The sequence below is a fragment of the Mus caroli genome, unplaced genomic scaffold (assembly GCF_978045245.1).
Source record: "Mus caroli unplaced genomic scaffold, Mus_caroli_1 scaffold_7, whole genome shotgun sequence".
Taxonomy (NCBI): domain Eukaryota; kingdom Metazoa; phylum Chordata; class Mammalia; order Rodentia; family Muridae; genus Mus; species Mus caroli.
Genome location: NW_028227262.1, coordinates 61,316,041 through 61,341,722, shown reverse-complemented (window position 1 = coordinate 61,341,722; position 25,682 = coordinate 61,316,041). Strand labels below are relative to the sequence as shown.

At 49.9% G+C, this 25,682-nt stretch overlaps 2 protein-coding genes across 2 annotated transcripts; one reads left to right on the top strand and one right to left on the bottom strand.

Moving 5' to 3' along the window:
• Window positions 1–8,748: 8,748 nt before the first annotated feature.
• On the bottom strand, window positions 8,749–9,886 carry H1-10 (H1.10 linker histone). Its single transcript, XM_021165003.2, has one exon. It carries the CDS (start codon window positions 9,821–9,823, stop codon window positions 9,257–9,259), a length of 567 nt encoding a protein of 188 aa, XP_021020662.1. The 5' UTR covers window positions 9,824–9,886; the 3' UTR covers window positions 8,749–9,256.
• LOC115031288 (uncharacterized) lies at window positions 9,822–12,650 on the top strand. Its single transcript, XM_085840866.1, has 4 exons — window positions 9,822–9,842; window positions 9,970–10,350; window positions 11,418–11,573; window positions 12,290–12,650. Exons 1-4 carry the CDS (start codon window positions 9,822–9,824, stop codon window positions 12,311–12,313), a joined length of 582 nt encoding a protein of 193 aa, XP_085696992.1. The 3' UTR covers window positions 12,314–12,650.
• The last annotated feature ends 13,032 nt before the right edge of the window (window positions 12,651–25,682 follow it).

Sequence of the window (25,682 nt, the reverse complement as noted above, 5' to 3'; positions counted from 1 at the left end):
ACCAGGCTGGTCTCAAACTCAGAGATCCTCCTGTCTCGAGGCTGCCTCATGAGTGCTGGGATTAAAGTTATAAACCACCACCACCCAGTGAGGGATTTTTTTTTCCCCCTTAATTAAATCATTTGAAGCCGGGCAGTGATGGCGCACTCCTTTAATCCCAGCACTTGGGAGGCAGAAGCAGGCAGATTTCTGAGTTCGAGGCCATCCTGGTCTACAGAGTGAGTTCCAGGACAGCCAGGGCTACACAGAGAAACCCTGTCTCGAAACAACAACAACAACAACAACAATCATTTGAAGTGGGAATACCCATTTCTAATCTGGATTTTTGAGGTGGGAAGATCTATCTTTAATCTGAGCCACACCTTCTGCTGGCTGCCATAAATAACAGATATGAAAGAAGGAAGCGTGCTCTCTTGGCCTGCTTGCTCTCTGCTGCAACTCCATCCCTTTACTGGCATTAGAAAGCCTACTTGAGATTCCAGCATATACTGAAGAGCAGCTAAGACACCAAGCCTTATGGATGGAACAACGATGGGATCCTTGGGCCTTCCATTTTATAGACAACCATTGCTGGATTAGCTGAACCACAGCCTGTAAGCCATTCTAATAAATCCCATCTATATGCGTGTGTGTATATATATCCATCCATATACACATGTGTACATATATACATGTATGGGAGATATATGTGTTTGTGTGGGGTGGGGTTATTAGAGATTCATTCTATAAGTCTGTCCCTCTAGAGAACCCTGACTAATAATACACTCTCCTCCCCTTCATTCTGCGCTCTCCATTTTCAGTCTCCAGAACAACCTTGTTTGCCTGTTTCCTGTGTGGGTGGGCTACTGGGCAGATTCCTGCCAAATTTGGAAGGAAGTAGCCATGTCAGTTGCATATCTGCTGATTTGCCTCAGTTCCAGAGCCTGGCACTGTTCTCCCAGCCTTTCTGATGCTAGGGATGATGAACCAGGCCTCCATTTCTACATGATGCTCTCTCTCATTGTCATGCAACAAGAGAAGACAGGTTTCAGTCTGTCCTGGTGAGCCATCTCAGCTAGTAGGGTACTTGCCTGTGCTGGCCTTGCTTTTCAACTGTCATGAAGACAGTCTTGCAGAACGTGAGCACACGTCAGACTCCTGCATCGAATGTGAGCACAGGTCAGACTCTTGCATCGAACCTGTGTCCCCCCCTCCCCCCTCCCAGCTTCTGTTGACCTCGGCTGGCTGCTGTCCCCGACAAGCTTCCAATTGCCCTGAAGCATCTTCCAGACACCAGGGCCTGTGCTAGCCTCCAGTCCCCAGGCTTCTCTGTCCTGTCCCCAGCCTGACACTGTCCAGCAGGGCTATCTGATAAGTGTTAACAGGACGACTGCAGATGAGGCCCGTGACATGTGACATCTCGTTTCCTTCTTCAGCACCTCCACCAGTGCTGCAGCCTCCATCTTGAGGCCAAGTGGCCAAAATGGCAGTTGCTGTTAAGAATCAGAATCATCTGCAGTTTTTAACCTTCAAGGAGAAAAATGGAGCATAAGACCCAGTGCCACCCAATGTTTTTTTTTTTTTTTTTTTTTTTTTTTTGTTTTTTTTTTTTTGGTTTTTCGAGACAGGGTTTCTCTGTATAGCCCTGGCTGTCCTGGAACTCACTTTGTAGACCAGGCTGGCCTCGAACTCAGAAATCCGCCTCCCGAGTGCTGGGATTAAAGGCGTGCTGCCACCCAATGTTTAAGAAGCCTAAATAGCTGGAAGGGCTGCCTCCTGCGACGAAGGTCGAAGGTCGCGATCCAGGTCTCAGTGAAGCCTGTTGAGTCAGAATCTGTGAAAGTAGCATCAGTCACTGTGAGCACAACTGACTGGGAGCCCTCTTACTACCCCAGATCTCATTAATTCTAACCTCAGTCAGATTCCAAACTCTTCAGAGAGACAAGAGTACAAACCCAGATATCGGTTAATCGCTGGTACCCAAGGTGATGAGCTGATGAACAGTCAGATCTTTTTTTCTTTGATTTTGTGATAATGCAGGGTTTTGTCTATTTATTTTTTGAGGGTTTCTTTGGTTCTCATTTAGTGCTGGAGCTGAATCTGGGGCTTCACAAATAATAAGCAAGTGCTCTACCCCTCCCCCACCCCCCTCTATAGCATTTTCTGAGTGAACAGTGAGTGTTACTTAAAATCCATCTGGTTTTCATATTAAGTGTTTGGCTTAACACGAGGAAGATGTCTGTGTCTGTATCCCTGTGAATGGAAAACAAGTTAAACCTATTTATTAGTATTTCATATAACCCTAAGGTTTGACGTTTGGTGGGCTCATAAGGCTCCACCTCTCCCTGAAGATTTACAGACAGTTAATGCTTATTGTAGGAGGGAGAGAGACATTGTTTTTTCTTTTTTAAGGGACATCTTCTTTTTTTTTTTTTTTTTTTTTTTTTGGTTTTTCGAGACAGGGTTTCTCTGTGTAGCCCTGGCTGTCCTGGAACTCACTCTGTAGACCAGGCTGGCCTCGAACTCAGAAATCCGCCTGCCTCTGCCTCCCGAGTGCTGGGATTAAAGGCGTGCGCCACCAACGCCCGGCAAGGGACATCTTCTTAAGTGGTATATATAGCATGGCTAAGTGGGCAGGCACAGGTCTTGAAGCCAAAGAAGGAATCCTGCCCGAATGCCTTTACCTGGAAGAATATCCAAGGAGGCAAGCTATTCCTGTAAAACACCCGTGTTTGTGAAAGGCCCTGCAAACACTAAAAGCACAGCTGTGTATTTTTTTTTAAGATTTATTTATTTATTATATGTAAGTACACTGTAGCTGTCTTCAGATACTCCTGAAGAGGGAGTCAGCTCTCGTTACGGATGGTTGTGAGCCACCATGTGGTTGCTGGGATTTGAACTCAGGACCTTGGGAAGAGCAGTTGGTGCTCTTTATCACTGAGCCATCTCACCAGCCCATAGCTGTGTGTTATTAGCGCCACATGAAGCAGCAACAGTAGTTAGAGAACTGGCATGGAGCTGATGACCACGGATTTTGTTTTGCTTGATGCTTAGGGTAGCCAGAGTTACCCACTCCCTGTTCCCTTTTGGCTGGCTATGTGTGAAGAACTGTCCCTATCCTCATGGGCCACATCAGTAAAGCAAGCTAAGCTGTCCTTTCCTGAGGACAGAAGCCTCGGCATTTGTGGTTTGAAGTATACTGAACCCGAGTTATAACTGAAAAGGTTTGGGAAAATGGCATCTGTCCAGTTTATGGCTTGGGCTGAACTTAGTTCTACTCTCAAGCTGTAATAGGAATTTGCCCAATAATACTGGACATAGCACAAAAGCCAGACCAGGATGACTAGAATTTAAACCCTCTCTGGGGTCTTCGTTTTTCAGTCCACGTGTGTGGTTGAGTGTGTGAAGCTTGCAATTTGATGCTCTGGTGTTTTTTCCTCCTTGGTGCTAGGGATTAAGCCCGAGCGAGGGCTCTACCACTGAACCAGACCCCTAGTCACACGTTGTGTCTTGTCTCCTATTTACATGGTTCTACTGTCTGTATAAGCTCCCTTTGCTGGATGTGTCATTTCCGAGTTGATCACACTAATACTGCTTGCTTGGGTCTTACTTGAAACACTTTTGTGTGCAAGATATGTCCCTAAATGAAGACTTGCCTTCTCCTATCATACTACTTAGCTGGTCACCAGCCTCTGGAGGAACAACTTCTCATAGAACCGTAGAGCACCCTCTAAGGATTGGTCTTCAACAGCTTCAGGAGCGTTAGCTCTTTCTGTATATCTCCAGGGCTGTGTCCTTGAGACTGGCCCCTGCCACCTGTTGTCCTCCAGCCCAGGTGACCAGCTGCCGCTGCCCATCCCTCCAGGAGTCAGAGTGTGTGCTGGTTATAGACACTGGTCCTGTTCCTTTCTTTAAAGGTACCTTATCTTGCTGGGTGTGGTAGCATATGCTGATAAGAGTTCTTGGGAGGCTGGGGCAGGAAGATCTGGAGTTCAGAGTCAGCCTGGACTCTTCAGTGAGTTCCAAATAACACAGCAAGACCCTGTTCCTTAACAACAAAAGAGGCAGTGGGGACAGGTTCTTTAGATGTCCCTGTTCCATTTTTCCTTCCTCAGTTTAGTGAAGTTTCCCTAGATTCCATGAAAAAATGGGGAGAGGTTATCCCCAGGCCTTGGCCTCTCTCTTAAGACTGAGGGACGGACAGGAGGTTGTGAGTATCTTTTGTGTGCTCTGTGCTTGACCATTGACTGGCTGTGATCTGCCTCTTTACTATTTTGATGGTTTTTTTCAGTGAATTATTATTAATTTGCCACACCACTCTCCTTTTACCCTGTACCTTTCCTTTAGGTGTGGAAAGTGTATTTGTCCCACTTGTTCTGGCAGAAAATCCTGTTTATGAAATGATTCTGCAGACTCATATAAACATTACTGTCTATGGTAAGCATTAGAATCCTCTTAGACCTGTGTCAAGTGTCTCCAGCCCTGCTTATTGCAGTAGTTTTCTGTTTCACTAAAGCATGCTCCTGGGGGAGGACAGACTGTTGTCTGCTAAAGGAGGCTCCAGGGCTCTCGCTCCTGTCTACCAGCTTCTCCTGTCCCCTGCTGCTGCACTGTTGTGACTCACCAACCTTGCCATTCCTCAGTAAATTCCTGTTTCCCCCATGCAGAGGCTGCCTGGGCTGCTATCACAGCGCTTTCCCTAAGCCTGCATGGCTGCTACCTTATCAAGAAGCTTATCAAGAGTTTTAGAGTGACTAGAAGTGCCCCCTGCTTCTGAAGCCCCCTTTACTCCTCCTCTTGGAAGACAACTTACCTCTCCCCGCAGCTTTCCCCCCTCTGCAATCTAGCTAAGTTTCCTAGTCACAGAACTAGAGGAAGAAATAGTTAGCAAGAGCTTTGGCTCTGCCTTAGATGTGAGCTAGCTCAAGTCCAATTTTGTGCCTCTAACACAAAGACGTAGAGCGAGCTGAGTCTCTGGAAGCTTTCTGTTTTATATCGACAGCTCTATCTATTTTGAAAGCAATGTCACTTTGTTTTGTTTACACGTGTATTTTTTTTTGTTTTGTTTGTTTGTTTGTTTGTTTCTAGACAGGGTTTCTCTGTATAGACCTGGCTGTCCTGGAACTCACTTTGTAGACCAGGCTGGTGGCCTCCAACTCAGAAATCCACCGGTCTCTGCCTCTCAAGTGGTGGGATTAAAGGTGTGTGCCACCACTGCCGGGCACTGTTTATATGTGTATTAAATATTTGTCAAGATTATTATTTTGTTACTCTGTGAAGTTGGTTGCTTGTTTTACCAAATAAAAGTTATTATTCTTTTTTTTTAATTTTTAATATTTTTTATTACGTATTTTTTTCAGTTACATTTCCAATGCTATCCCAAAAGTCCCCCATACACCCCCCCCACTTCCCTACCCACCCATTCCCATTCTTTTGGCCCTGGCATTCCCCTGTATTGGGAAAAGTTATTATTCTAATGTTGCCAAAGTTATTTATAAGAGCTACCAATTAGAGGAATAAAAAGGCATTTTGTGAAGAAAAAATCAGAGCCCTCTATCGAGTATATAGGCAACACAAACTGGGCTTGTGTGTTGTTTCATCCTCGTCCTCCTCCCCTCCCTCTCCTCCTCTTCTTAAGAATCAAAGCCCTCTATTGAGTATACAGGCAACACAAACTGGGCTTGTGTGTCGTTTCTTCTTCTTTCTCCTCCTCCTTTCTCCTTCTTCAGTAGGTGGAGGTTAAAAGTGTGATAGAAATTCTCAATTAATTAAAATAATGTGAACAACAACAGCAACAAAGAATTAGAGCCATATACCACTGCCTCAGGAATGGTGACATAGCCAGAATGCCTGATGTGCACTGCCCTGCGTCATCTGAAATCTGGCATCCCGAGCCGGTGATAAAGGTCCTTCAGCATCACCCCTTCCAAAGCCCATGCTCAGCTCTGGCAGAGGGACAAGTTCAGGACAGGTTCTTGCTGACATGGTGACCCCAGTCTGTGGTCACTCTGGCTTTGGTGCTCAGAACAGGGATGTCTGGAGGCTAGGAAGAAGGCAGACCTGAGTATACCCAAAGCAGACCTGAGATCTGGGGGCTTACAAGGAGGTAGTAGCCTGTTTACAGGTGTGTAATCACAAGTAAATTGGTCTTGACTCTACTTATAAGTGAGTCTGGCTCAGAAATTCTGGCTCAGAGAGAGCAATCTTGGTTCCCCAATCAAAAGCCCTGTGAAACCAGGTCCAGCTCCTTGACCCTCAGCTTCCACCCAGCCCTTCCCATTAGTGGGTGCAGAGAGGCAGCACTTGGGCCTGGACTGCATTACAGAGAAGTCCTCAGCCTCTTGGCTGCATCAGGCTACCTCTCCCAAAATACCTTTTCCTTAGCCAGACGGCATTTGTGTTTGACTGGAATCCAGGGCCACTGGGATCAAGACCAGGAATAGTGAGGAAGTGGATCTGGAACATAATGTCAGGAGGCACAAGGGTTCCAACCTGGCCATTGGCTGGCTGTGTCTCCTCCTAGGGACTCAACAGTTGCATCAGTAAAGTAACCCTTTTGCACACATTCCTCTCGGAGTTGGAGGAGACCAAGGCTGTACAGTGCTCTTCCTAGCTCCTGGCCCATGGGAAATAGGGGTGGCTGGCTAGGGTCATATAACTTTAACTTAGGATGCTTCTCAGGCAGGTAAATTCGGCAAGGAGGTAACAAACTCAGCAAGCACTTATGGCATGAGTGAGTCTGGTTGAGCAGGTAAGGGAGGGCTTGGGGACCCTGGGCAGAAAGTTTAGAAGAACAACCATTCGAAGAAATGACAAAGGAATATGAAGAAGGTAATTCAAGAATTTGGAGACCAGGATGCAGTTGACAGCAACCCAATTCAAACAAGCTTATCTACAGAGCAGTGCAGCAGCCCTAGGGTGGTCAGGCCTGTGAGCTTCATTCAGAAGTCTTTGGACATGTGCCCATTTCCTGCCTCCAACTCCCCAATCTTGATTCCTTTTCAGGCAGCCTTTCCCCTAGCAACTCTGCCCTCATATTCCTACCATTTAGTGACCCAGAGGAAGAACAGCTGTTTCTCAGTAGTCACCTTAGAAGTCCTCCAGTCGCTCGGCATTGAACGCTCTGGCAGCAGGAACCAGTCTGTTTCACTGAGCCATCTCTCCAGTTGCTCCCCCCCCCCCCCCAGCAGCTAAGATAACAACTGACTTAAGATCTTACTGGCCAGGTCTTAGGTCACATAACCACCCCTGGGGCTGGAGAGGTTCAGTATTCTCCCTGTAACCTAACATTGGGGTGGGCTGGGTCCCCAAAAGGACAATTACAATGGGCAGGGGTCCTGTCCTACCGTGCTGGCTAGTTTTATGTCAACTTGACACAAGCTAGAGTCATCTGAGAGGAGGAAACCTCAAGAGAAAATGCCTCTATAAGATCCTGCTGTGGCGCCTTTAATCCCAGCACTTGTGAGGCAGAGGCAGGCAGATTTCTGAGTTCAAGGACAGCCTGGTCTACAGAGTGAATTCCAGGACAGCCAGGGCTACACAAAGAAACCCTGTCTCAAAAAAACAAAAAAAGGGGGCTGGTGAGATGGCTCAGTGGGTAAGAGCACCCGACTGCTCTTCCAAAGGTCCAGAGTTCAGATCCCAGCAACCACATGGTGGCTCACAGCCATCTGTAACGAGATCTGACGCCCTCTTCTGGAGTGTCTGAGGACAGCTACAGTGTACTTACATATAATAAATAAACGGATCTAAAAAAAAAAAAAAACAAAAAAAAAAAAAGAAAAAGGAAATCCTAAATAAGATATCTATTGAGGAGTGCCCTGGGTCTAGGAAAGCCTAGGCCTGAGTGGAAGTAAGAAGCCAATGGGAGATGGGTGACAGAGAGGGATGAACCAGAGAGCAGCATGTGAGCGATAAACCACTGGAAGGCAGGTACTGAGTCGGGAATTATGAAAAGATGACGAGGAATAATAACCTGAAAGGCACCCAGCAGCTCATGAAAAGCCTCCAGTGGGTTAGCAGGGTAAGAGTTAGGTTAGGGGTTTCACCAGCACTTGGAGAAGAGCCACCCCTTAGCCTTCAGGAAACCTCAAAAAGATCCATGGAGCAGGGCAAGGCTGTTTCCTAAGCCCAGCTGTTATGACCCTGTGGACTGAGTCATCTGGAAGTCATTGCCTCACTGACCAGCTTGAAGGTGGTCCACCCCAATTCAACATGATACCTGCCTATGCCCTTCGTAGGGCACCTTTAGCCAGGTACCAGACATCCAAGAGGCAGTGAAATGCCCACTATGGGCAGCTCAGTCTGCTTCATGATCACACCTGCCAAGAAACACTGGTCCCTTCCCACCCTCAAGACACTGCCAAGGCCCAAAAAGGTGATACAGGGAAAGAGCACCATGTAACCTTTACCTAACTCGGGTTCCATCTCACCCTACTTGAATGTGTACATACTGTTCTGAACCTTCCTAGTCTTCCATTTGGCAAAACTGTCCATTATGTTGCACTAGTTCCTGAGGTTTAATTTCCAACATGTAGAAATCTTTTAACGCCGGGCGTGGTGGCGCACGCCTTTAATCCCAGCACTCGGGAGGCAGAGGCAGGAGGATTTCTGAGTTCGAGGCCAGCCTGGTCTACAGAGTGAGTTCCAGGACAGCCAGGACTACACAGAGAAACCCTGTCTCAAAAACACACACACACAAAAGAAATCTTTTATCCTTTATATGCTGGACACTGCAGCAACCCAAGGCTGGAAACCCACTTTTACAAGAGTTCTCCTCTGGGCAGCTGTCTCTGGGCACACCTGGCCCACCTCTGGCAGCGACTGCTAGCTGTCTAGCTGGTCTTAATGACTCGACTCCCCCGCCGGACCCCAAGCAGCCTCCAGCGCCCACAAAACAACGACAATGGTCAAGGTTGGAACCGTTTATTGCGCCCCAGGAAGGCAGCGGGCGGAGCAAGGCGCCGCACAACCCGAGCGCCTGGTGGCCATCGGCGGGCACAGTAGGCAGGAGCCGCCAGGCCATTGGCGCCGCCGGGCCGGTAACCATGGCGACGGCCGTTGCCAAGGGTGAGAGCCAATGGGGGCGTCGCCAGGGCCGTTTCAAAAACCTAAAGCAAACAGAACGCAGCATCGCTGGGGGAGGGGCGGGGGAGGGGACAGGGATCAGGGACCTGGGCCAGGCGGAACCCTACGGAACCGGTACACCGAGGGTGGGGGGGCGGAGAGGGATAGAGACAGACGGAAAACTGGACAATGTCGCCAGACCGTAGGGGGGTCACTTGCGGCCCTTGGGCACCTTGGGCACGCTGGGTTTGGCCGCCTTCTTCACTTTCTTCGTGCTGGCAGCAGCAGCCGCCTTCTTGCTCTTGTGCGCGCGCCGCTCGGGCTGCGGCCTGGCGGGCGTTCTGTCCGCCGCCGCCGTGCGCGCCTTGGGCGCGGGGCTGCTGGCCGCCGAAGCTCCGCGCCGCTCCGCGCCGCCCTCCAGCTTCTTGCGGTTCAGCTTGAAGGATCCGTTGGCGCCGGTGCCCTTCACCTGCAGCAGTGTATCGTTCTGCACCAGCGCCCGGATAGAGTACTTGAGGTAGGTGCGCCCGTTCTGCTGGTCGAACCATGCCACCTTCCTGGCCTCGGCGTAGATGCGCGCCAGAGACGAGCCGCCGCGCTCCCCCAGCTTGCGGATGGTCTCCACCACTAGCTGGCTGTACTTGCCCGGCTGGTTCTTCTTGCGGTTCTTCCTTCTCTTGGGCTGCGTGGGCGCCGCAGAGCCCCCGGCCTTGGCCGTCTTGCGGGCCGTCCCGTCGGCGCTCGTCGGCGGCAGGGCCTCCTCAAGCTCCACCGACATGGTGGCCAGCGGGTTGGCGGCAGGCGGCGCGCGGTAGCCGGGGGGCCGCGCCGGGAAGAGGAAGGCGAGGGGCCGCGGCGGCGCCGGGGGACTGGGGGCGCGCGGCGGCTCCAGGCGGGAGCGGCCGCGGCCGGGCCTGGGACCAGGCGGCAGGGCTGAGGTGCGGGCGGGGGCCGGGCCGGCCGCGGCGGGGCTGGGGGGTGGGATGCGGAGAGGAGCCTGCGGGGAGCGCGGCGGCACTGCGCGGGCTCCGGAGCTCTGGGCGTGCGCGCTGCGCTCTGGCGGAGAGCGCGCCCCGCTCCGCTTTTATTTCCCCGTGGCGGACCACGTTGAGAACAACAACAGCCTGGGCCCAGGCCAGCGCCAACTTGTGCTTCTTGGAGCGCCTTCCGCGGCCACTGGCTCCTCCGCCCGCGGCTCCCGGGCGCGGTTGCACCCTCAGCAGTGTGCCCTGGACAGCATCCGAGCCCGCTGCGCTGCGCAGAGGCGGCCTGCGCCTAGGACGGGCTCAGCGGAGCGGCGCAGAGGTGTGTACCCCAGGCTATAGGAGCGTGGAGGAGGGGGGCGCTCGATTTGTAAAGGATTAGCACGGGCCCCGGGCGGGACTCCAAGACCCAGAACTTTGCAGGCGGCAGACAAGAGTGCTCCTCAGGTACCTGAGTTGGTTCTGAGCCCAGGGGACCACAGCCCTGCCCGCAGGAAGGGCATTAATTTGTCCCAACTAACACAGGGTACGCCCTCACGCGGCCGACAGGAGCAAGGCAAAGCCCGAGAGCGTGCTGGGGCGGGGGTCTTCTCTGAATCTTAAGGGGAACAACAGAAGGGAATTGCCCTGAGGTTGCACGCCTGGCATCTCAAAGATGAGTCAGTGCAGGCACGACCACAGGGGCCTCTCCCTAGACACTTCCTCACCACTCTCTGGCCCCAAGTACCCCATTTTGTGATGCTTAAGTAGCTGTCCCTGGACCCCTCAGAATTAGATGGGGGCTCCAGGATGGAAAAGTGTAAGGTTACCCTTAAGGCATTTCCCTTCGAGGCTGTGGCAGGGGATTTGGCTTTTGAGGATCCTGCCGGCTTTGGGGGATCGAATACTGCATCCCTTGGTGAGGGAGGACTTGAAGGAGGTGGTGGTACAGGGAAGGACTGGAAAGCCTGGCAAGTCCAACGGTGGAGAGAGGGCTGTGTAGGCAATGGCCAGCCTGCGGAGGACATAGTAGACACCACTAAAGCATCCAGGCCAGCTTTGTTCCAATACATAAGCAGTTCCCTGGCCTCTTGGGTGAAAAGAGGGAGCGACTGCCTGTAGATCAAGAAGGCCTAGATTCTCGGCCTTTCAAACTCAGTACTCATGGGTATGCCAGCCTCCCCGCACCCCACGACCTCGTCCCCATCAAAGGAAGGATCGTCAGGAAGTGGCCAGGGTTTAGCAGAGCCCAGAGCCCGAGTCATCCCCTTGTGATTCGTTCTCAGGAGGAGGGCCAATGGGCCTGTGAGTTTTGAGGGACAGCGAGCTATAGGGTGCAGGCTCTCCTGGACTCACTACCCTCTTTTTCTTTAAACTCCATGGGCTGATGACACTCACTCCTATCTCCAGCCACCAGGAGCCCGCTGCTGCTGCTGCTGTGTACCCTGTGTGCCGGAATGCCATGCTGCCCTCAGGCTCAGGCAGAAGCTTCAATCAGGACTGATGTTGTTCACCAGACTGATGTCTGTTGGTCCAGTCAATCTGAGGAAAGATAGACAAAGCAACGTGAGAATCTAGTTTGTCTTTCTTGCTAAGAGTCAGGAAACTTCAATACAATCGATAAGCCCAAAATTACCCACAGAGATACTGTTTTTTCCTAAGGCATCTAAACATCAAATGAACTGTAATTAATTAGGCAAGAATGCTTAGAACATCGAGTTGTTACCTTATTAGCCCTTTCCTAACATCTAAGACTGCATCCCATAAAAACATTATTTCATTCACAAAAGGAAAATTTAAGATTTTAAAAAGTGAACTAGTGCATATATTTTTACTAAACTTTTAAACTTTGCACTCTAATGGAGTGGAAACTTAAGAGTTCTGTGGAAAGTCGGTTGAATGGGGTTTTGCTGGGGCAAACGTGAAGGAATGTTTAGCTGAAGTGGACACAGGAAAAGGATGTTCTGCTCATCTAAGCACATGAAAGTAACAACACGCATGCATTGGTCCGAGTTACACTGTGGGACTCCATAGAAAAACACAACAACAAAACTTGTGGTGGTGTGCTGCGGCTTCTTGCCACGTCCGCAGACTCGGGCTCATGCGCAGAGTGATGTCAGCTGAGACAGACAGGTGCTGAGGCAAGACCTGTGGATGAGATGTGATGTTTGGAGGGTATAAATAGAATATAACTAGGACTCGATGGACAGTGGCAGAGGCTGACTTGATCTTCTCTTCCCTGAGAGGGGCACAGCCAAGAACTTCCTGGCCATTTCTCCTAGGTCCCTCCTGCTGACTGGAGCTAAGGCCGAGGCCTGGCTGTCTCTGCTAGGTAGTACCACTGCTGCTGATTGTGTTTGCTATCCTGACTACCGAGCTGGACTGCTGGTGTATCCTCGAGGTGTTTTCGAGTGGATCAAGCTGCTGATTTCCAGACAACACAGACAGGAGTTGCTCCAAAGAACCTTTCTAAGCAGGTCCACTTCCCCTGTATCCTTTCCTTTCCCCTACCTCTGGTGGGTGGTGGGCTACATGGAATGTTAAAGTGTTTAAGAACCATCATTAAAAATAGGTGTTTGAAAGAATTAAAGTTATACTTTAAGCTTTGCTTAATCTTTAAACTATATTGTAAATTATATTCTCTGAGGACTATAACTTGGAAAGTCATTGTAAAGTGTGTGTGTGTGTGTGTGTGTGTGTGTGTGTGTGTGTATGTATGATGTGGCTCGCGTGCGACCACATGTAGAGCAATTATTGCCATGGGGCTTGGGTGTCTTTCTCAGTCACTCTGCACCTTATTTTCCCAAATTAGGTCTCCCACTGAAACTGCGGCTCCCCAATCCAGTGAGCCTGGATGGCCAACAAGCCCGGGAATCTGCGGGTGTCTGCCTGGCACTGCTGGAGTTATGGCTGTGCCTGGTACTGCTGGAGTTATGGCCGTGCATAGACAAGCCCAGCTGGCCCAGGGATTAGTACTCCCATCCTCCTGCCTGAGCAGCAGGCACCTTGCCACTGTTGGCAGCCCCCATCCCGTTTCCTTTTCCCTCCTCCACTTTTTCCGTCTTCCCTTTGCTTCCCCCTCCTTCCCACTCCTTCACCACCCATGCCCATGTCTTGGAACTGTGTATTATATATCCTTTTCTCAGTGGTGAAGGGACACAGCCACAACCACACTGTCACACTCAAGAGTTCCCATACTTTTTTAGGGGCCTCTATTCAGGTACAACTCATTTGCTGCTTTGATGCAGAAAAGAATGTCAGGACTAGCCAGTATGAAGCAGAGCTGGAGATTTTGTTAGGAGGATGCTCAAGAGAATGAAAGCACACCCAGGACCATAGATGTTGGCTTCAGTAATGGAGTCAAGATGAGTTCTCTTAGCATTAGCCATGTGTTCAGTTTGGTGGTTCTCAAGTAACATCTCCCAAAGAGTGCTAAGCAACCCTTCTCTTTTTCCTTCCGCCATGTACACAGTGTATGAGGATGCATTCAGTCATGTGTGTGCAGAGGAAGAAATGGGGGGACTTCCTCTGTCCCCCTTCACCTTAGTTTTCAAAGATATTTTATGTTGTGCATGTGAGTGTTTTACCTGCATGTATGTCTGTGCACCAAGAGTGTTTGGGGTCAGAAGAAAACATTGGCTCTCCAGGAACTGGAGTTACAGATGGTTGTGAGCCACCACATGTCTACTAGGAACTGAATTTGAGTTCTCTACAAGAACCTAACTGAGTTCTTTTAGCCACTGAGCCATCTCTCCAGTCCCAGTCCCTTGTGTTTTGAGACAGGGTTTCTCACTGAACCTAGAGCTCTAGTGGCAGACCAGCTGGCCAATGACACTCCAGGTCCCCACTCCCGTAACTGCGATTTTAGAAGCGCTGTCTTGCTGGGCTTTCGTGTGGGTGCTGGGAATTTGAACTCAAACCTCATGTTTTTCACATCAAAAAGCACTTCATCCACTCACTGGGCCATCTCTGTTTGATAGGTGAGGTTATTGGGCGACTCCAGCGCTGTCTTGGGTAGAATCACCTGATTAGTCAAAGCCAGGCACTGCTAGGTCTGCAGAAGGGGGTGCAGTGTGAGTCACTTTTCTGGAAATGGGGTTCCTAGGGAACCGCACATTTTTGGCTAGGGAAAGAGACTGGCCTTAACCAGTAACAGGTTGGAATTCTTGCTTCTCTGCTGGTGAGAGGCTTCAAGCAGATTCCTGGGGGAGGGGCCGCCTTCTTTCTCCCTGTCTGTCTCTTCTGCTTTCCTGCCGAATGTTGAAACTCACTAGACCCTGCTTCACTTCTGTTTTTTATATTTTGTTGTTGTTTTGTTTTGTTTTGTTTTTTGTGGGTTTTTTGTTTTTTGTTTTTTGGGATTTTTTTCGAGACAGGATTTCTCTTATATCCTTGGCTGTCCTGGAACTCACTCTGTAGACCAGGCTGGCCTCGAACTTACAAATTCCCCTGCCTCTGCCTCCCAAGTGCTGGGATTAAAGGTGTATGCCACCACTGCCCAGCCCCTGCTTCACTTCTGACTCATCTTGAAATGATTTCTGAGAAGCAGGCAAGGACCTTACTTCACATAAGTGGAGACCCCTAAAGACAAAGGGACCCCTTTTAGGTTGCTGGTAGCTATGTTGGACTGTGTATTGCTACTGCTGCTGATAAGTCTATCTCCAAACTAAACTTTCCCACATCTGCCCAAGCCTCCATCCTCACTTCACTCCAGATCTGCTAGAGGGATGTGGTGCCAGGCTCTGCTAATAGACTCCAGTGGCTGCTCACTAGGCAGTGAGCTGGCTCTGCAGCAGCCCGGGTAAGCTCTGCCCTGGCTCCAGCTTCAGCACACTCCCCTTTTTCTTCCTTATACTTCACTCAAGGCTCTTGCCTCAAGCCTGTGCACCCCAGTCTTTGGGCCTGTGTGGCAGGGGTTGGCTTTCCCCTCTGGTCAGCAGGCTGGCTCCCAGTATTATTTCCTTCATAGCACTTTCCATCATCAGGCACTGCTGCTGCAACAGCATTTTACCCATGGGCATGGCTCCAGCTTGTATTTTCTGGGTTTTTTTGTGTTTTTTTGTTTTTCCTAGATAGGGACTTGCTATTTTTTTTTTCTTTTGAATTACATTTAGTGAGGTGGGAAGGGAGAACCTACATGCCACCCACAAGTGTGTGTAGGTCAGAGACAACCAGTGAGAGCCAGTTCTTTCTTTCCATTGTGTGTGTTGTAAGGGATCACACTGTGGGTTGGCAGGCTTGATGGCAAGCCCAGGTCTTGGTGTTTTGATTGACGTCAGCTCTTAAGAGCAGAGCTGGCCCTGTGGTACCTCCTACATCCAGTCAGTTGGCACCTGAGGTGAGTGACCCTTCTCCTTGGCAATCTCGTAACTGAAAGGTTTTGGGGACTGGGCTCAAGGGACACACTGATGCAGAGTGCCATCTTGGTAGGGGATTTATTTGCATGTTAACAGCATGGAAAAAGAGTGCGGTGGGGGTTCTGGGGAGAGAGCTCAGGTCCTCGAGGCTGACTGGGAGTCCCTTAGTGCTTTCAGAAGAAGGGGGGCTTTCTACTGTGCAGCTGAGGAAGCACAGCATTGGCTGGCACCCCAGGGAAGAAGGAGTGTGTGACTGCAAAGGCGTAGGGGAAGTTGGAATGGATGACTGTCTAGTCGGGTCGAGCCCACTTAGACCCATGGCACTGTTACGGAGTCCGAGGTCTTTGAGCTTCCTTCAGGAAATGCTGTACCTGCCATTCTCTTGGAAATAGGGCACCTGAGGCTGTCAGAGGCCCACAGGTACATAGGCCCTTGGAAAGGGTTAATAGTTCCCTCAGGGCAGCTGTAGGGAGGAGGCTGCCGCAGATGGGCACTGTTGGCCTGGCAAGAATGAAGACATCGCAGCCTTCCTAATGCTGCGACTTTAATACAGTTCCTCATGTCGTGGTGACCCCAAACCATAAAATTATTTTTGTTGCTACTTCATAACTGTAACTTTGCTGTTATGAATTGTAATGTAAATCTCTGTTATCCACTGGTGACCCCTGTGAAAGGATCATTCCGCCCCCCTGAAAAGGTGGGGTGACCCCCAGGTTGAGATCCGATGTTCTGTTTATTCGCCTTTCCTGTTGGCTTTCAGCACATTTCAGTGCCTTGGATGAATGGAATGTTCCTGAGATTCTCCTGTGAGGGAAAGGAAAGGGCTGAGGGCAAGGATGGAGCTTGTTTCCTGCAAACAAGAGATTTCTGACAGCTTGTCTGACCACCTTGTTGGAGGAGGTAGGCAGGATACTGTTGGGGTGTTGCTGGGTCTCTGGTCCTCTGCTGTGTAGCCACTACATTTTTTTTTTCCTCCGCCGCTTGTTTAATAGATCTGTTGAGGATTGGCAGCCGAATTTAGGCAGCTGCTAGTGCCCAGCCCCTGCTCCTAACTGCTTGTGTGCCAGTCTCATGTTCATGGGGTGAAGGTAGCTTCGAGGAATGACTGATGGGAACCAAGGTGCAGCCTGGCTGAAGTGACACCGAGAAGGGAGGAGGGCCAGGACTAACCCTGCAAGCCGGAAGGTCTTGAATGGTGGGGCTCAGAGGGGACACCAAGATGGTTTGTGGGAGCAAGGAGTTTATTAGAAGAGTTATTAATGCCATGAACAGACAGCAGCAGCATGGCTGCTCATCTGAAGACAGAGTCTGGACCCCGTACAGGCCCAGGCAGCAGGGGATTCCACAGCCAGGCTCTCATCCTGCAGTGGAGAAGGAGAGCTGTGGGATGTGTGGCCACAGTAGCCATAGCTACTTCTCCAAGTAAGAAATCTGGGCACGTGGAAGTCTATTAGCTAAGGATTTACAGACAGAGCCCTCAGTGGGGGTGCCTTTCAGGATCTGAGACAGGAGGGGCCCCTGCAAGTGTGACAGCTGAGCGGCAGTCTGGTTTGGATTCTATCCTAGGCCAGGTGCCCCACAGGGCCTGAAAATGGAGGGCCTGTGGTGTCTTGAAGCCATGGGCAAGAGCCTGGGGGCTGTGCCCTTACCTTCTGCAGTGGGGTAAGGGGGTGGGGGGATGTCCTCCCTTTAGGAACATCAAGTGGCTTTAAGCCTGGAAGGGAGCACAGAGAAAAAGTCAATGCCTTTAAGATAGAATGAGTATTGTGAAGCCAGAATGGGGTGCTGCTATTTGACTGGGACTCATTTTTTTGGTCCCACTGTCAGTGGAACCTAGAGTACCCAAGCCGAAGTAAAGTGTCTGCTGGAGGCCAGCAGAGAGGCTTCAGTGGGCTCCAGATAAGTACAGACCCTAATTGTAGACCATCTTGGCTGTGCCCGGGACCTAGCAGAAGGCTTTGAGATTTTGAGCAAGCATGCCATAAGGACGCCCTTGTGGGAAGGACCGGGAGCCAGCAGACTAGGGTTTCACCCCGGAGATCTTGAACCCTAGGTATGGAGAGTTCTCATTCCAGGATTCTGGGCCTGAGAAACCTGCTGCATTGATCATGGCCATACCTGAGCCACTGCTCCAGCGAGGAGGTGACCCCACCCCCTGCCCTGCACAGAAGCTGTGCAGGACCATGCAGAGATTCAAGAACAGAAACGGAGGCACTGGTCCAGGTCTCAGATTCCTTCTTCATCACCTCCTAGTTTGCTTATGTATTTTGAGCCCCATTCCTGTCTCTGTCGCTGTATATAAGCGACAGATCTGAATTTGGAGAGCACCTGCTCAAATTTCCAGGGTTTCTATTGTTGTGCTTTGACATGTGAACTGGGCTCACAGAATAGAGAGGCGACAGTTTTCTGAACTGTTGGAAGTAACAGAAAGCAGCAGACAGATCGGACTCTGGAATCAAGTTTGGTGGGTGGTGAAAGCCAGCAGAAACGATCTTGTCCATAACTTAGGACAGTCAGCTCGGCAGCTTGGTTTGTGGAGGCTGAGTCCCTTAGGAGGGAGCTCATTTATGCCGCTCCTGGGTTTCAGCACCAAATGAATGAAAAAAATGAAATACAAGGAGGAGGACATGTCTTCAGTAAGGAGAAGACAGTTATTGTAGATACAAGGGAGAAAGCAGGCAGAGGGAGCAGGCCAGGCTTAGCATGGCCGGCAGGCTACACGGAACCATGAGAACAATGAGGGGGAGGGGCAGCAAGAGAGGTGGCTAAGATCAGGAGACCAAAAAAGAGATAAGTGTAGCCAAAATGGCTCAGTTATAAGGCACCAGCCTAGGCTTGGATATGTTAATAGACACCTCAGTCATTCGTCTGGTATTTGAGACCTAACAGAGACACACAAATAGTGGTAAACAGAGGCAGTTTATTAAGAAAGAAAAGGGCACTCCTCGGAGTGGAGGTAGGCCAGGGATCCGGGGGAAAAACCAGCTGGCACCTCAGATCCCTAACCTTGTATAGGTTATTGGCATAGCAACTGCCTTAGCATGCCCAGGTAAGGAAGGGTTTCAGGTTATTCCTACCTTGCTGGTACAGCACCACAGTTTGCCAGCTTCCCCGGACTCTTGGGAAGGCCAGCCTAGTGCTACTGCTGCTAGCTGCCCCTCTCCCTCCGTGTAATTTCACTTTCTGTTTTATAGTCTTCCTAGAAGCCCTGGTTTCTTGCATGTTCCTGCCTTGTGCGCCTGCTGTCTCTCCCTCTGGCCCTGCTACCTGCCCCATGACCCTTAGTTTGGAATTGTTTTCTATATTCTGGCTCAAAAAGGGGTTGATCTGGGATGTGATTAATAAATACCCATTCCTGGGCCTCATCCTAGGTGGTCCGAACTCTGTGCCAGAGCTGGAGGCTCCCGGGCTTTGGGCATCCAGTTGCTTTGGGGACAAGGGTCCCTTTTCACTTGGTCTGTTTACAGCTTCTGTGGGAGGCTGTTGGCCCTGCTTGAACTCTTGCATGAGCTCCTCTGTCCCCTCCAATCACATCTTGTTTCTGTCTCTGAAGGGTTGGCCCCTAAGGAGCTGGGATGAGATGAGATGGGAGACCACTGTGAATGGGGCCTAGGTATCAGAACGACACAATATCTGTCTGCTAGGCTCCCACCTTGCTGGGCCACTGATCTCGAGTAAGGGCTCCCCTCACTCGAAAACCTCAACCTCAGCAGGGCAGGCTCTGGCAGGGAGGGGTTTCTGAGAGCAGCATCAGGATGCTGAGAGGAGACTCCGGCTTGAGAGACTGGCTAGTGTCTGATAGCAAATCTTTACTGTTGGATCCATTTAAGCAGCCCTCTCACATGCCCACCACTTTCTGGGATCCTGTCATTAGCTAGAGGAAGACCCTGTAGTTCACTGCTACATAGCCCGGCACATAGTAGGCCCTCAATAAATATTTGTTGAATAAATGAGATGGGATTCAAAACAAAGAATCGGTTTGGAGTATCTTTCATGTCATCTCCACAGGGGACCCAGCTCCAAGAGCTTCATGGAATCTAGGCCACCCGTCAGGGCAGGTGTGGACCTCGCCTTAAACCCTAGTACAAAACTTCTTGTGTCTCTGTGAGAGGCATAGAACTTCCCTTAGTTCTTCGTCAGATCTTGGGGGTCCTGAGCTCCTCTACTCAAGAGCCAATCAGCAGCTGCTGAGGCCCTGCCATTACAGCCACAGCTACAGCCGCAGCCACAGGCTGTGTCGCTGCCTTGGCACTCAGCTACATCTGTGCCCGAGTCTGTGCCACTGCAGGTCTGCACTGGACCCTGCCCTCTGCTGACCTCTTTGACTTTTATCTCCTGTCCCCACACCTCTCCTTTGCCATTCCTTAACAGGCCATCCAGATTCCTTTTCAGACTAAATTATCTTTTATTGATTACAACAATATCAATCTCCTTGTTAGCGACTTGGTCTTGATAACACTGAGTGGTAGAAATCTAGAAATGACAATCTACCTTGGGACTTATATATATGAAAGTTTCAAAAAACAAAACAAACAAAACAAAAATCAGTCATCTATTAGGAGGTAGTCAGGGCCCCTAACACATCTGTGCCTTGTCCCAGCCTCTATCTTATGTGAAAAAGCTGAGGTCCAGCAAAGAGGTGGGCCCAGGAAGTGTGTCTGCAATATAGTCCAAGCAGACTTCCCAGCTCCTGCTCTTGTCGTTGTAACTGTCCAGCTAGCAGGGATCACGGGGCACCTGGCAGGTCACATCATGACAGATGAGAAACCACAGGGTGGGCAGGGAATGCAGAGTGAGTTAGTGAGTTCACTCAGCTTCCTGGGATAACCATTAAAGTTGCTCAAAGACAACCATCAGGTGTGCCAAAGGGGTTCTGCATGTGTTTCACTGGCAAAGGGCCCAGAAACTGCCTCTAGCCTCAGGGAGACCTCCCCAGGGAAGGGATAGCTGCTATTTGATGCTTAAACAGCATGCTTGCCGAATGTTAATAAGGCTGAAAGATGCCTCTCCCTGCTTGTTATTATTGACATAACAGAAGAAACAAATTAATTTTTCTGATAATTGTAGACTCTGGGTCTTTTCTTTATAAGGTCAACTCCTATGTAAACATTGCCCCCAATAAAACCTATCAAATATTTTGTACAATTCCACCAAAAGGACACTTCTGTCCTTTTCTCACTGTGTGCTACAGAAGGAATAATCGACATTTGGACATTGGTGGGGAATGTTCATTTTTCAAAAATTTTGAATTCCTCTGTGTCCCTCTTCCCCCAAGAAGTTTCAGGCCCTGTTGTAGACAAAGGAATTTTCAGTTCTGTAACCTAGCTATACTCTTTACTCTAAAAGATGGTAGTTTATATTTATTCAAAGGAGGCTGAGACGGCTCAACACTGATCCCTTGCCTAGTAGTCCTGAGGGCCTACGTTCCATCCTGCCACCAAAAAAAGAAAAAAAGAAAGAAAAAAATTATCATTCTTTATCAGCTCCATAATTAGCAGGCTTGGCTTTTCTCTTTTTTGAAGTTCCCAAGTTAGATTTAGATTTAAGTGAATTTTGTTTTAAAGTTCAGGACGAGAAAGGCCCTCATGAAAAGCAACCACTGACCGACCACACTGGCCAGAGCCATGGCTGGCCGTGGGACGACCTCATCCCTTAGACCCTCGGGACTGAGGAGCCCTTAACTGAACAGAGCAGAGCTCAGCATGACCCAGCCAAGAGGCTGGAGCGTCCGTCTGTGGCTTGTGGTTTCAGAGTAGTGTTAGCTAATCATCTGGAAGCAAGGGTCAAAGTTCATGTCTGGGGTAAATTGCACAATGAGCAGTGTTTCCCCAGCCTTAGGCAGTACAGTTTTTCACTATTAGACACACCAGTCAGTCCTGCCTCCTTACTCCTAGTCTTGAATAAAATGTTTTGGGTTTTTTTTTTTTTTTTTTTTTTTTTTGGTTTTGTTGCTTTTTAATGTTCCTGTGCCATAGCTAAGGTAGAAGAGTGTCAGGGCATAGAAAGTCAGGGACTGTGGGTTCAGGGTAGTGGTTCCTTTCATTTCTGGGTGGCCCAGGCCAGGATCAACACCATGGGCCAGGACTTTGGGCACTTTTGTAAGCCTTCAAAATACTTCAAGATAAAACTTCAAGAGTCGGGGGTACATGCCTTTAGTCTCAGGACTGGGGAGGCAGAGGCAGAAGGATCTCTGAGTTAGAGAGATCCTGGTCTATATAGTGAGTTCCAGGATAGCCCTGGCTATGCAGAGACCCTATCTCAAAAAAGAAAAAAAAAAAAATTCACCCCAAAAGGGAAGGGTGAGCAGATCCCTGGGGATAATCTAGGACCACAGTGGTGTTGATCTAAGGAGTTTCTGCCCTTGCCCATCCAGGTTGGTCTTCTGTTACTAAATACTGAGGCCTTGGGCTTTGATTTTATTATTTTTTGAAGCTTAAATTAATCCTGCCCCATCCAAACCAGTGTCTCCCATAGCCTGGAGGCTTGAACACCCTATTCTCCATGGGGGCCCTTCTGTGATTTCAGCTTTACACTAATCTCCTCACACTCTTCCTTATGCCCTGTGACTCTCCACACACTAAGTAGGGCTGCCCAGTGCCATCCTGTGACTTTTACATGTCTTTCCTCCAGGGCACCTCAAGTTCTGGGACATTTTTGTGCTAGCTAGTCTCTTCTGGTCCTATCGGCCAGTCTATGTAACCAAGTTCCCTGGTAACTGGCACTCATGCTCACAAAGTTCCTCTGCCTAAGTGCGCTAGGAAGGGCCTCAGGCCAAGTGCTGGGGACACGGTAGCCCAGCCCCATCTAGAGGGCCCCAGGCGACCCACAAGGCTGTTGCCCAGCTCAGATTAGCAGGGATGAAGGAAGAGCTTGTGGCTGACATGGTTTTGGCCCACTTAGGATGACCCAGCTCCTAGAAAGATGCTGCTGCCTCCCTGGTTCTCTGGTCGGAAGGCAGCAGCACCTACAGTCAGTTCCACTGCCTTTCAGCTCAGCAGTTGGCCGTTGGGTTAGCGTTAGGAGCACTCCCCGCCCCCATCCTATCTCCATGGAGATCCACACTTTCCCCGCCCACCAGCCACAGAGGCAGAGGCGGGGAGGGGGGAGCACCGGCACCGGCACCCCTGCGCTGTAGTCACAATGCCTTCTTCTCACAGACCCTTCTCCAGCCAGTAGAAACTAGGGAGGGTGTAGTGGGGGTCTTGAAAATGTGTTCGGTGGCCAAGGCCACCCTACATTAGTGTTTACTGCAGCCACACCCTTGTCCTATGGATCTGGCGACCGGTTTCCCGGAAGTCAGAGAGGGAGGCTTCAGGGGGTTCCCCATGGACCATATTCCAGGTAATCTGAGGTCATTGCTTTGGAGACTGCGTCCCTCCCACACATCAGGTTAAAGTGCCTCCTCTTTAGTTTTCGCCCAGAAAGCTGAAAGAGACAGACAGACAGACAGACAGACAGACAGACAGAGACTGACAAACCTGCAAGCCGACCTCTGGGGTGCCACAGCCACCTGAGACCACCAGACTACTGGCTGGCTTCTCCGGTGAACATTGGGTGAAGAAAGGCCCTATTCCTGTATTTTCCAGGCCTGGGCAGCAAGCACCTTATGGCTCATTATCTCAAATCCGGAACCCTGGTCCCTGCAGTATCAGGGACATATAACAGCCCCATATGGCACTCCACTAACATTTCTTGTCCTTTTATTTATTTAATTTCCTTTTGTTCCAGGAAATTAAAAAAGCAAAAAACAACCCCCCCCCCAAACAAAAACAAAAAAACAAGCCGATAAAACACCAAGACAACAAACCAAAAAAACAAAACACAGTGCTGGTCAGACCCCTCTCAGGGCTGCTCAGGCTTGGTCCAGGGAGAAAGCTCAGGTGGACCAGGCGCCTGATGGATTAGAACAGGCGGGGCCGAGGCCCTGCAGCCTCATGTGGACCCCAGCATACATGGCATACTGAGTGTCCTTTGTGTGGGGTTTTACCATCTTTTGGTTTTGTTTTTTGTGTGTGTTTTTTTTGTTTTGTTTTTAAAGATTTATTTATTTCATGTATGTGAGTACACTGTAGCTGTCTTCAGACACAACAGAAGAGGGCATCGGATGCCATTACAGATGTTGTGAGCCACCATGTGGTTGCTGGGAATTGAACTCGGGACTTCTAGAAGAGCAGTCAGTGCTCCTAACCACTGCTGAGCCATCTCTTTAGCTCTGTTTTTTTTTTTGTTTTTTTAAAGTCATATCTTACTGGGAGAGGGACATGCCAGAAGAGGGCACTAGATGGCCTGGAGCTGGAGTTATAGGCAGTTGGAGCAGCCAGTGCAGTCATACTCTTTTTAAATTCACTGGGTTTCACCCAACCTGGTAGTACATGCCTGTTGTCATCCCAGCATGCAGGACACTAAAGCCCTGTTTCCAAACAAAACCCTCAGATGAACGCAAAACTGAAGGCAGCTCTGTGGTTGCACAAATGGGACCACAAGCTTTGACTCTGGCTATTCCCAGGGGAAGCATGGAGAGCTGTGGCAGACTTCGGTCAGAGATTATCTAGCATGGAGACTGACAAGGGAAAGGGGAGGGCTCAGGAGCCCTAAAAACTACCCAAGGCAGTGGCAGTGTAACAAACGGCTTCCAGCCCGGTGCTTCTACTACTCTGGCTGCGTGGAGTTGCTAGTTTCTTCTCTCAGGGTCTCTTCTGTCTTCCCCAGTTCAATTTTGTGTTTATGCCAGAATGAATTCATCAACTCTCTAGACAGGTACCTTCACCCATTACATTTCTTGAGTGTTTACCAGGATTTGGGGAGACCTACAAGGTCATATGTCCAATGTAAAATCTCGGCAAGGATCTCAAAGGTGGCTGTGACCCATCCAGTACTCTGAGGGTCCCTTCTGATCTAGGGGACCCACTGACTACAACTCCCATGGTGAGACCCCATCTCCCACCTCCATCAGAAGGGAGAGTAGAGGCTCTGGCTCTGAGGGTGTGTGTGTGCTGACCTTTCCTGCAGGAAGGAGATTGCTCCCTTGAAAATCGGTCATTCCTAAAAGATTGCAAACTGCACCTCAAGAAACCCAGCAAGGAACAGAGAGTCTTCGCAAGGAAGAAGGCGTGAAGAGGGCAGATTCCCCACTGGGAATCTGTGAACCTGCCAGATAAAGCTGCCTTCCGTCAGTCCTGGCTCTTGGGCCCTTCAGCTGGGCTGTGAATAATAGCTAAGTGAACAACCTGGGGGAAGTCTGGCTGTGGCTTCCTGTGCCAAGTATGCAGGCAAAAGTTGGAGTTGTCTTTTGACCTGAGAAAGTGATGCCAACATTGCTCTGAGTTCAAGGTAGGCTATTTGGAATTGAGAAGCTGCTGGGTGAACTAGGATGGAAAGCATCATCTCCAAGGAGGGACTCATCACGGCTGATGCCAACGATGTCTGCCATCTTGGTCTTCCTTGTAGCTCTCAAGAGATATGACTGTTCCTGTGTGAACTCTGACACAGGGGCTGTGGTGGCAGGAACAGGGTTAGCCGTAGCTAGACTGTGTGTGCATGAAAAGTGTCCTCTCCACACACATTCCTTCCTCTAATCCAGGCCTCCCCCACGTCGGTGGTGCGCATCTGTTGGCCTTGCAGCAGACACCATGTTGACTATGAGGCCCTGTGGGGGAAGGCTTGCCTAAACACACAGTGAGGCCTGGTTCCTATCCTCAGCACTTGCAATAAATAGTCGGTGGGGAAAAGAGAAAGGAGCCTTCACCTCACATGGTGCCAATAACAGCTAGTGGCAAAGGGGATGGGCTTGCTGGGGTTTACTTCGAAGTTGTTCTTGAATGTTAGGTCTTATAAGAAGGAATTCATTAAGGCCACAGAGCATTTAAAAGGTCATATGCAGCAAATATTCTGGAAGCTATAGCCATGCCCGTGTTTTAAGGATATTCTGCAGAGGGAGACAGGATTTGGAGGACATTCCAGTGTATCTTTTCTCTTTTAGATGGGTAATCAGCAAAGGCTCTCCCAAATTCTCTTTACCAACTGACATCTCTTGGTCCCTAAGAAGGGAACACTGATTAACAAACTCTGCACAGCTGTGCGCAGACTTTATGGCTTGAGAGGTCAGACTGGCTTCTTACTGGGAGAAGCATAAGAGGCGAATTCCTGTGTTCCCTAAGTATCTCAAAAAATTTTCCCAGCTGGGCATGGTGGCGCATGCCTTTAATCCCAACACTTGGGAGGCAGAGGCAGGCAGATCTCTGAGTTCAAGGCCAGCCTGGTCTACAGAGTGAGTTCCAGGACAGCCAGGTTCTACTCAGGTTTGGGGGGGAGGGGGGTT

Coding starts and splice junctions, on each gene's coding strand:
- LOC115031288 (XM_085840866.1), top strand. CDS start 9,822: ATGGTGGCCAGCGGGTTGGCG. Junction 10,351..11,417: donor CTCAGCGGAGCGGCGCAGAG/GTGTGTACCCCA, acceptor TCCTATCTCCAG/CCACCAGGAGCCCGCTGCTG. Junction 11,574..12,289: donor GGAAAGATAGACAAAGCAAC/GTGAGAATCTAG, acceptor CATTTCTCCTAG/GTCCCTCCTGCTGACTGGAG.
- H1-10 (XM_021165003.2), bottom strand. CDS start 9,823: ATGTCGGTGGAGCTTGAGGAGGCCCTGCCGCCGACGAGCGCCGACGGG.